The 11,485-nt window shown below is 49.0% G+C and overlaps 2 protein-coding genes across 2 annotated transcripts; one reads left to right on the top strand and one right to left on the bottom strand.

Annotated features, from left to right (window-relative positions):
• Positions 1-5,653: 5,653 nt before the first annotated feature.
• Positions 5,654-8,869, top strand: BDW47DRAFT_121536 (apses-domain-containing protein; the record flags this gene model as incomplete). The annotated part of the gene is made up of 4 exons (XM_024815646.1): positions 5,654-5,884; positions 6,400-7,072; positions 7,143-7,340; positions 7,416-8,869. 4 exons carry the CDS (start codon positions 5,654-5,656, stop codon positions 8,867-8,869), a joined length of 2,556 nt encoding a protein of 851 aa, XP_024676439.1.
• Positions 8,870-10,735: 1,866 nt separating this feature from the next.
• Positions 10,736-11,056, bottom strand: BDW47DRAFT_97114 (uncharacterized protein). Its single transcript, XM_024820356.1, has one exon. The coding sequence runs from the start codon at positions 10,990-10,992 to the stop codon at positions 10,825-10,827; it is 168 nt and encodes a 55-aa protein (XP_024676438.1). The 5' UTR covers positions 10,993-11,056; the 3' UTR covers positions 10,736-10,824.
• Positions 11,057-11,485: the final 429 nt, after the last annotated feature.

The following is an 11,485-nucleotide window of genomic DNA, read 5'->3' as shown; positions in this document are numbered from 1 at the left end:
TCATATTGGCCTGCGACGGGGTGAGTTTTTAGTTCCTTTTTTTTTTTTTTTTTCTTTTTTTCCCTCTCGTGACAATCGTCATCTCCCGAGCATTCTGGCCACCTGTTTGTTGGTGGAGTCAACTGCCATTGACTTATAGCCGAATGAACCCAGACTGATCATACCGTTGTCTATCTATGGAGTACTCCGTAGATAGTCTTCTGTCACCTGTCAATCAAGAATAGTAGAGACAAAACAGTACGGAGAAACAACAACCGTCCCCAGTCTCGGATCAAACGATGACAAGACGCCGCGCGTATCGACTTCAACCCGGGAATAGGATAACTCAACCCATCCAACCCTCCGATCTACATCTCCCACCTCGAACAATAGTTGAGGCATTAAGTTCTAGACACTACACCGGACACCAGGACACCTGGACAAGACACTAACCAACGGAAATAGAATTGTCTGTAAATTTACCCAGTTGTCGAAAACCCAAGTCAAATTTAAATAACAATAACAATAATCAGGATAGTTATAATAATGGAAAATCACTGCTGTCGCCCACGACGCCACCACCGACATTCGTGGTGCACTCTGATCCAACGGATTATCCCTGCTGTCTGCACGAATCCCTGTCTCTTCGTCTTCATCCTGGTTCGTTTTTCTTCTGCTGATGTTTTGGTGTGACATGGGTGGATTCGCTTGCTTGCATATATTTCTTTATTCGTTTAGTTATACTAGGGTGGTTATTACATTATAATTATGATCCTCGCTGTGACTTCCTGACGGCATACCCGATGGATCGACCGTTCATGATGGAAGAATAGCGAGGATTAGTAAAAATGAAGAAACCACGCAAAGCCCAAGTAAACCACAAATAACGGACCAATCTGTCTCACTGGGATCAAGATGTGTCTATCATCGGAATGGCAGGAAAGAATGTCAAGGGAGGAAAACTATAGAAAGGATGACTTGTCAGCGGCCTTAGGTATGTATGTATGGTGGTCCCGCCCTAACGCCCTCCAGATCGGCCCGAAGCCCTAAATCTGTACATACAATACGTATCTTATGAGACTCATGTCAATTGGTAGGAATATCTAAGACCAGTTGATTCAAGCCAGCCAACAGCCAATAATCTCCCTCCTCGTCACCGGAAGTTGAAACTCCACTTGGGCTGGGGGCTATCGTTGAGGGCGTTCTCTAGTTAGGCTGTTCCATTCGTTTTGGGGGGAGGTTGGGTGAAGGGTCGGAGTCAGATTGACAGTGTGATCTGCCAACCAGTCCGAAATATGAAGGGAGGTCAATCAAGGGTAGGTAGTGTGATGTGTATTTTCATTTATTAATTATTAATATTATTTAAAGGAAAAAGAAGATGGTTTTACTTCTCCCTTGTTCCGTCACCGCCAATTCTCCCCTTCCCATAGTAGATGGTATACCTGACGTTGGGTTGTTTCGGCGGTTCGTTGGCGAACGCTTCCCGCTCGCTCGTACATCTTCCATGATCCACTGCGCCGTTTTAGAGTGCGTGATCTTGCAGCTTGAACTCCATTGTTCTTCCTTATTTGATTAAATATTTAATTTATGTAGTAATCCATCCCTTCTTACTTTCCTTTCATTTTTTTCCCCAATATCTTAATTAATATCTCATCTATCTCCTTCCTTTTCTATCACCCCTTTAACAAACCATGACACGCCAAGAAACAAGAGGAATGTAGAATTCAAAACCCAACCATCAATTTCAAATCTCTTCCTTAGCGCAAGTTATTTTTCTTCCACCCGGCTAGGATGCGTATCCATATTTCGCACATACATACAGACAGACATACATTAATACGTACATGGGCTAAGGACGGACGGTACGGTACCTAAGCTAACGTTGCAGCTGCCCTGCCCTGTCCTCGGTACCCTTTCAGTACCTATAAATAAGCTACTTATGTGTGAGTGCGTACGTATGTATGTATGTATGTCTGTATGTATGTATGTATGCGAGGTTCATCGAAAGCTGCGTACCACTCGTGCACAACATTTCCTCCTTCAAGAGTGTTGAGGTGAGATAGGTTCCATGGCTCGGGAGTTGGTATGTGACAAATCCCGTGGTTAATGGAGAGAGGTATTGTTTGGTTGAATTGAACTGCTAGACTGTTAGTTAGTTGACGGGAAATAAATGAGCGTGTCTTTGGTTCGTGGTGTGGGACCCGTGCTCATCATCGTGGAGACGGATGGGCTAGCTGTTCGCATCGGTTTGGGTTGGTTTGGACTTGGACTTGGAATTGAAATTGGGATAACGCGCCTGCCAGCCGTTTTTGATTATTATTGATTCTTATGTTAGTAGAAATTGGAGATCTTTTTTTCTTGTCGAAAATAATTCTATACTATATTTACCATCAATGTGATGGAAGATAGAGGATTGATCATCCTTCGTTAAGATAATAGGATAATTGGAAGGAATAAATACAGGTCCGTGTAGCCTCACCGGGTGGACTCGCCAGCCTTGGCGTTCAACACCGGACTCGGTCTGGGGAGTAAAAGAATGAAAATTCAAAATAGGAATCAATTCGCTGTGTGAGAACTTAGAAGAGAAGGAAAATATTACCTTACTAGAATACACTATCGATCGTCCATCGATCCAGCATCATCCCAGCGCGCAGGACGATCAAATGACTTACAGCAATGCGATCGGTTCCCAACAGTTTAATATCTCTGGTTTACCCCTCTGTCTAGTGGAAGAATCATATTATGATCCTGGTCTTAGTTGGTAATCTGGTAATGAATTACCAATATGATATTAAGATATGTTGTCGGATGTCTCCTGATGTCTCCTAATCGGACTGGTCCTCTCTGTCTCTCTGAGTCTTTGTGTCTCTCCTTGACGCCCGGCTTTATTCATTGTAATGGTAGGTAGTTCATCCTGCAGAACTCGAAGTGTTTCTACCTTGTAGCTGTCTTCTGTCTATCTTCTGTCTGTTGTCAATCACCCGCTGTCACATCCCTCGAACCATCCGTCAACTAGGTAGGTACAATGTCTCTTCTGCCTTGTATTGCATATCTTTCAAATCTACTCCGTACTCTGTATTCTCTCTTTCCCATTCTATAATTGAATATGGAATAAACTTCCCACCCTCCTTCCTGTGATTTCCTGGTTTCCCCTCTCTCCATCCCCCCAACCGACCAATCCTGTTCCCCCAGCGCGTCGGTTGGATCGTCACGGCCCTAACCCAAACGGTGGCCCCTGCCCGCGTCTGGCCTAGAGACCAACCAAGCCTTAGCTCATCCGGGCGCGCTGGTCCTTGCTTCGTGGCGGTTCTGCTGCTGCTGCTGCTGCTGCTGCTGCTGCTGCTCCTGCTCCTCGCCCTCCTGCTGCTGCGACAATCTTGTGCTGTCGGAGCTTGTCAGTGGAAAGAGGTGGCAGTCTTCTGGACCCTGCCAGCAATTGTTGCAGCGGCCACCGCAAGACCAGCTCCTCCTCTAGCTCTCCGCTTTTGCGCAGGTTAGAAGCACGGTCGTTTTTTTAATTCTTATTATTATATTTATTTAATTCTATTGATTTTACCTTCATTCTCATTATTTGTTTGATTTGATTTATTTTATTTTCAGTGGGAAAAGAATAAAAAAAGAAAATTCACTCGTCTTGAGTTGCCGGATCCACAACTGGGACGGTTTGATTATTATTCTTCTTACACTTTCTTTTGGATTGTTATTTTTCTTATTTTGGATTTAATCTTTTTGATTTATTCGATTTTCGTCGGTTTTATTTCTTCCTCTGACACCTTTTAATTCTTTTTTTATTTTGATTTTTGATTTTTGATTTATTTCTTATTTTTTTTATTCTTCTTTGGGATTTTTATTTCGATTATATTTGTATTTGATTTTCATTTTATTCTCATTCTATTCAATTTATTTCCCCTCCATTTCCATTCCTGATTTCCCATGATTTGATTTGATTGATTCCTTCTAACGAGCCAGGACAGGTCCACGACTGAGTACTTAGTTATAGTGACAGTCCATCCGGTGGTGATCCACTGTTGAAAAGTCCACTCTTCTTCCCTTTCGACCTTTCCTTCACCTCCCCCAAGCTTCTCTCTTTCTTTTTCCCTTCCAGCGACCATTCGGAACCCATTGAAACGGGACCCAGAAAACGGACCCGGCCGGGCCAGTTCCAAGATTTCATAGATAAAGGACGACCCAAAAGGATAAAAAGAAAAAGAAAAACATTTCCCCAGCGAAAAACGAGCCGAACCACCGGACATCCCGCCGCCCATCAGCATCAGAAACATTACGGCGTCCAACCGCCCTTTTGCCTTGCAGCTTCTCTTACATTCCCACGCAGTAGGTTTCAAAAAGAAGGTGATCAAGAGTTCCAACCACACGTGCCGGTATGTGAATTTTTTTTATTTTTTTATTTTTCTCTCTCTTATGTTTTATTTCCTATCCTCTTGTTGGGTGGTTCTACCAGGAGAACCAACCGCCATCGGTCCCCCATTCGGTCATTTCTTTCCATGAGGTTGGATTGTATACCTCCACGTACCCAGACATTCCTGCTGTATCCCCTACCCACTTAGTATCCTCCCGACAGCCTTTCTTTCTGGAATTGCCCCTCGCGTCATGTTCCCTTCGATTGTTTTTCCCTGAAAGTTCCATCACCCGTCAACTGGATCAAGGGAGAGCGAGGGGTGGAGAGAGAGGTTGTCGAAGCCGACCAACCTCCCAATAAAATGCGGGAAAGCAGTTGAACTTTTTCGGCCGGACTCTCTCTATCTCTCTTTTCCTGTCGTTTTTTCTTCTGAGATGTGCTGTGCTGTTCCTATCATCATCCCTTGGTTGAGATCCTCGTTCCCAACCTTCCCCTCCTCGGCCGATCCGTCATCCGTTCATTCGCCTTCCATGGATCAGAGCTCCGTCTGACTACACTATACTCCCCACCTCATCCTATCTTTATTCTTGCCTACAACCAAGGAGGAATTGACCAGAATTAAAAAAAGGGCAAAAAGAAAGAAAGAAAAAAAAAAAAAAAAAACAAGAAAAGACACAAAAAGGAAAAGAAAACGCGTTTGGTATATATTCCATTTTCCATAGACGCATCATTTCTCTCTCTTTCGCTCTTTTCTTGTCTTTTCTCTTCTTACTCTTTTCCGATTCTTCTTTTCTCTTCTAGTTGTCCCTCCCTCTCTCTCTCCCTTTCTTATCTTTCCCCCTTCTTCCATCTCCCCCAATTCACTTGTCTCAAGAGAAACCCAACCTGCAAGTCGTTTAGGCTTAGTTTGGGGCCTGCGTTTGCTGTACGCCCCCCAGCCTCCACCGCTGGATGATCTGCTGCTGCTCCTGCTCCTGCTCCTGCACCAGCACTGCAACCATCTCTTCTCTCTCTTTCGCCCTCGGGTCTGTCTGAGTTCACCTACTTGGGATTTCTCTTCCATTTTCCCTCCCTTTTTTTTTCTCCCCCTTCCTGCCCTCCCCTTCGACCGTTCTATTTTTGCTTTGGGTCCCTGCTTGGGCTCTCCCTCTTCTCCCTTGTCTGCCCGCATTAGCCTCTCTATCCCTTCCGTTTGGCGCCTTCTTATACATACATCCACCGTTCCGTCTGCCTGTCCCCTCTACCTCGATCATCACTCTTCTTACTCTTTTTTCTCCCCTTTTATTTCGACATTTATTTTTTTTGTTTTTGTTCTGCATGACCTTTGATGACCTGGAACGTATCACTCACGCCCTGTTTTGCTTGCTTTTGCAGATTAGACGCCTCTTGCTCCGTCCAGTGACGCCACTTGCTTGGATTCTGCTCAACGACCTGACACGACCTGTTACGAATTGCGACGAGTCGGACCGCCTCTCCGTCACACTCTGCGCTGCCCTCTCGACAACCCTCTACCCCGATCCCATCTACAAAATTCTCAAAGCAGTCGACGTTTGATGCTGGACTATCACGTCGTCCCTGCTTCTTCCCCGCCCCACATTTTACGACCTGAAACGATCCCCATGATTTCGTGCTTTTGATTCGGTTGAGCGATTTTGTTGACTAGCCGCAAAGCGCCCGGTCCGCCTGGATTTCATGGTGTCTTTTGCCACGACCAAGATCTTCACTATCTGGATGTTAAAGTTTGGTGCATGCTCTCTGCATAGCGATTTGTCTTGATCCAGTTGCCTAGTCATCTTCGAGCGTTTTACGGTTACGAATCTCCACGAGCTTGCCACGATTGCACTTTTGCTTTGACTTTTCTCTGCCGTCTGATTACCATCGAATTTCCTATCTCTATTTACGAATCCGCTACAGTTCCTCCGAACATCACCTGAATTCCCTGCCATCCGTCTGGATCGCATGACCTAAAGGCCAACACATCCCGCCTTTACTCACCCAATTACTGGTACGTTGGACGCATTTCGAGTCCGACGTCCACCGCTCCCTCTTGCTACGATTCTTAGAGCTGTTCCCCGCCAACCGAAAAACTGGAGCTGCCGTCGATTTCGCAGGTCCACACCAGAGGTCCTGCTGATCTTCCTTGGTATAACCACCACGCCGCGGAGAGACCGCTGTTATCTGGTGATAAACTCCCCGCCCTGAGTTTACCGACAGCCTCGCAGCCGCCCGTCTCGGCCCAGTCCTACCGGACGAGCTGGGAAGACCCCGGTTCCAACAACGTGAGCGCACGCACAAGTCTGTCGGGATCCGCGCCTGTCGTCAACGAACCCCGAAGCCCGCCGCCGTGTGCCGACCTCTCGGCTGGTGGTCAGGGCCGACTCTCTTTGGATTCCTCCGCGCCGCAGGAGTACGCCATCTCGCAAACCCCCGTCGGTGACAGCTACTATCCGAACCCGACCCCGCTCGGCAGCATGAACCAAACGCAGCCCTACATGGATGTTCACTCGTCACATCTGTCGTCCGCCCAGGCGTACGGGTCGCAGGCCGCCACCGCCGGTGGCATGCCGCACTATCAGTACCACCAGCAACCGTCGGTGCTGCAGCCGGCCTCGACCACCTACGGCCCGGCCAGTTCATACACGCAGTATGCCTACCCGCATAGTGTGGCCTCGTCTCAACCGGGTCCCCCGAGCTCCATGAGCAGCCAGGTTCCCCCTCAATTACTCCCTCTTCCGGGTAGGTTGGATCAATTCCCAGGGCCAATGTTGCCACCAACAGGGACATTTTATTCTGATGATTACCATAGGAGTCGCAAGCCACGCGGTGGCACCGCCTGGTTACCCAAACCACTCGGGCCCTCCGATTCAAGGCTATGTCACCGACACCACAGGCCAGGGGGCTCCCCCGGGGGCCAAGCCGCGCGTCACGGCCACCCTGTGGGAAGATGAAGGCAGTCTTTGCTATCAGGTCGAGGCCAAGGGTGTCTGTGTTGCCCGACGTGAAGGTAGGCTGTCCACCGCTGGAGAATACCCCCCGTATGTCGTGGCCGGGGTATGAATGTGCTGACTGTTCCCCTCAGACAACCATATGATCAACGGCACCAAGCTGCTCAACGTCGCCGGCATGACGAGAGGCCGTCGGGATGGGATTCTGAAGAGCGAGAAGATCCGTCATGTCGTCAAGATCGGGCCGATGCACCTCAAGGGCGTGTGGATCCCGTTCGAACGGGCGTTAGAATTCGCCAACAAGGAGAAGATCACCGACCTGCTGTATCCGTTGTTCGTTCACAACATCGGCGGGCTTCTCTACCACCCGACGAACCAGACGCGTACGAACCTGGTGGTGCAAGAATCACAGCAGCGACGGTTGGAAGGGCCAGCCGCCCGGGCTGCCCAGGGCCCCCAGCCGCCGTTGCACCATCATCACTCGCTTCAAACCCCCGTTCCGTCTCACATGCCGCAGCCTCACGCCGTTTCTTCTCAGCACGGCGCTCGCCCATCGCTGGACCGTGGCCACACCGTCCTCACACCCCCCGCCAGTGCGTCGGGTGTCATCGGCCTTCCGAACCAAGGGAGCTCTTACGAATGGGGCAACCAGGGCATGAATTCCGGCGTCCCCCACTCTCAGCCGTTGTCTATCGACACGACGCTCAGCAATGGCCGGTCTATCTCCACGCCGGCGACCACCCCACCGGGCTCGACCCTGGGGGGCATGCCGTCGTTCCAGGGCCAGTCCGGGTATGACAGTGCCAAGTCGTACTACTCCGCGGCACCCCCATCCCACGCCCAGTATGCTCCGCACCAGCCCCTTGCCCAACCGGCGATGTCTCCCTACGGCCAGATGCCCAGCGGGTACCTCAAGAACGACATGGGCCCGCCGTCGGGCCGCGCCTCGGGCGGACAGCCGGAACCAGAGCCGGCTGATGTCAAGCCCGAGCGGTACTCGCAGACCAACGGGCACATCGGCGGGGAAGCGGTCCCGGAGCATGAGTCCGACTACGTTCAGCAGGACAATTCGGGCTACCACGCCAGCCGGGGGTCCTACACCTATACCACGAACCCATCCCTTGGCAGCCTGACGGGCGACCACCCGCAGATGACTCCGGAATTGACCGGGTCCCCATCGCAGCAGAACGGCTCGGGACGGATGACCCCTAGGACTAGCGGAGCTCCCCCGCAGTGGGCGTCGGGCTATAACACGCCTCCTCGGCCAGCAGCTGCCAGCAGCCTGTACAATATTGTTAGCGACACCCGGGGGACCTCGGCCAACGGAACGTCCCTCGACAACTACTCGGTTGCGTCCAACCCGGCACCAAGCTACTCCACGGGACTCAACACCTCCCTGGGTTCGAACAAGCGGATGCGGGAAGACGACGATGTCGACCGCATCCCGCGACCGGACAGCCGTGGCACCGAATACGACGGCAAGCGCCGGAAGACGATCACCGAGTCGCCGGTGGGTGGTCCAGTCGGTAGTGTTCCCCCAGGATTGCAACCGATGAAGGCGGGAGGTGTGATGTCTCGCCGGAGATAGTCAACCCAATATTATCAAGGTTGGGAGAGGAAAAGAGAATTAAAAAAAAAACATAATAAAAAAAAAGCGAAAAAAAGAAACAAAACAAATCACACAAAACAACAAAAATTTCTTTTCGTTTCGATAAAAGAGAGGTGAAAAACAGCCTCCCGGGAGGTAGAGCAGCTTGCATGGTCGATATGCAGCACGATTTTCTTTGGTTTTTCTTTTTGGATTTCTTTTCATATGTTCTTGCATTGTTTTCCCCATAGACGACGCATTCCCGCGGGTCTCGGCATGCAGAATAGGCAGGATGTTTACGACCGGTCTGCCGGTCCGCAACAGCATGCCATGCCGGTTGACTGCCTCGCGTTATGTGTGCCTTAATGCTGAACAGATGTTGGATCTGATCTAATATGGGCACCATTTATGCATGGGTATGACTCGAATATGACTGTTCGAGTCTATGATCATTTAATGTTGGAGCGTTTCATCTGGTCACCGGTCTCAACCCGGTCGGGCTTTCCTTTTGTTGGATTGATTGAAGGGATGGTCAGCGTTTGGTGCTATTGGGTTCTCATCTTGCGGGTCGTTGTTGGTTGATGCGTGTTTTGCGAGAGAAATGGATGGATGGATGGATGGATTGGATAGGACTTATATTTAACGACTATGATGTGACGAATTTCCTATGACGAGATTTATTATATCGTTGTGGCTTTTCTCATTTGATTTTTTTTTTACTTTTTTACTTTTGATTCACTTTTGGTGCTATTCATCTCATCTCTATCGTGCATCCCTGGTTCTAGCTGGGTACTGAGTGTGTATGTATGGATTGCATTAAAATTTATGGGATTTATGACAATTTGGCTTGAGAAGTATATCTGTATGTAGAAGCAGATCAGTGTGATAGACAAGGATCATGCATCCACGATATGGACTCATCTCACAGATATACAACATACATACATAATAACACCTTGTCAAATAGAACTGCATCAACAGGGCATGGAATGCACATACTGTGCCCAGTACCCACACATCTGTAAGTACTCTGCACAGGAGACCCTGGTGTATCCATCCCACCCCAGTCCACTCTATGTACGGGAGTATGTAGTTGTAGGCTCGATATTGAAGCTGCCTCAGGCAATAGATGACAAAACCTGGGACTAACCGAAACGGGAAAAACATCAACAAGTCGACATCATTTGCCTTCCTCGGTCAGTGAGTCTTATCAGTTCCATGGTTCGGTTCTCCTTGCTCTGACTAAATCAACCACGTTACTCACCAAAACTCAACCCCGGACGAAAAGGCAGCAGCAGCAGTAGCAGCAGCAGCAGCAGCAATAGCAACAACAACCACAACAACCTCCCAGAAAAACCAACCCAATCCAACCCGTCAAAGAAGCAAAACTCGAAAAAGAAACAAAAGATCTACAAGGAAAGATCTCGAAGAGACGGAAGATAGAGCAGAATGCCCCCGATAAGAAAACACCAACAACAGGTGGCATTCAACAACCACCGCGTCTTCGATCCCTGGAATTCATCCTCGACGGGCCATCAAAGGGGTGAGACTTCGACTGGGACGGCGTGGAGGAGGACGAGGGAGGAGAAGCTTGCTGTGCAGTTTTCTACTTCTTCCTCCTCCTCTTCTAATACGCTTTCATCTTATGTGCCTTCTTCTGTGGGGGGTGAGAAGAGGGAATGTAATGATGAGGGTGGGGAATGGGTGTGGATGAATGATCATCCTTCTTTGGGAAATGGAGGGGAAGGTATGGGAGATGGGAAAGAGAGAGGGCAGAGGGATATTAGGGATATGTTTTCTGTTGGGAAGGGATCTTCTTCTTCTTCTTCTTCTTCCTCCAGGTCTTTACTGAATGATGATGGCAAGAAGGAGTCTTGCTTATTACCTTCTAACATCATCACCACCACCACAACCACCACAACCAACGCTATCAACTCCAAATCAAAAGACCAACCTCAAATCCAAATCCACGACACCCCCCAAATACAACCAAGTATCAACAACCCTAAGGATACCCAGTCCAAAAACACCCCCCAAGAACCCAGCAAACCAGAAGAAAAAGAAACCAAAAAGATCTTCTCAAACCTAACAGTCCACCTCAACGCCCCCTCCTCCCCCCTCATCTCCGACCACGCCCTCCGCCATCTTCTCGTTGCGCACGGCGCGTCTCTCGCGCTGGGTGTTTCGAGGCGGGTGACGCATATCATTGTGGGCAGGCCTAATACTTCTTCTACTTCTTCTACTGGTGGAGGTGGAGGTACGGGTATAAGCGGTGCTGGTGGAGGCTTGTCTGCGACCAAGTTACAGAGGGAGATTGCGAAGGCTGGGTGTAGGGGGTTTAGGGTTGTTGGTGTTGAGTGGTTTGTTCCCTTTTTTTCTTTCTTTCCTTTTCCCCCTTTTTACCTCTTTTGAGAACTCTCTCTCTCTCTTGAGAAAGAGAGAGAGAGAGAGAGAGAAGTGAAAGAAACTAGACTAATGATGAATGATGCATAGGGTCCTGGAAAGTATCAAAGCGGGAAAACGCTTATCTGAGGCGCGGTTTGCGTTGAAAATTGCTGGGAGGGGGCAGAGGAGTGTGTTGGCTTTTGTTTGAATTTTTTTTTTTTTTTTTTTTTT

Source organism: Aspergillus candidus, assembly GCF_002847045.1.
Source record: "Aspergillus candidus strain CBS 102.13 unplaced genomic scaffold BDW47scaffold_1, whole genome shotgun sequence".
NCBI classification, from domain to species: domain Eukaryota; kingdom Fungi; phylum Ascomycota; class Eurotiomycetes; order Eurotiales; family Aspergillaceae; genus Aspergillus; species Aspergillus candidus.
Note: the sequence above shows the minus strand (reverse complement) of the source record. Positions and strands in the feature narration are given on the sequence as shown.

What these genes read in the sequence shown, in the direction of transcription:
- BDW47DRAFT_97114 (XM_024820356.1), bottom strand. Translation starts at nt 10,992, where the DNA reads ATGAGGGGGGAGGAGGGGGCGTTGAGGTGGACTGTTAGGTTTGAGAAG.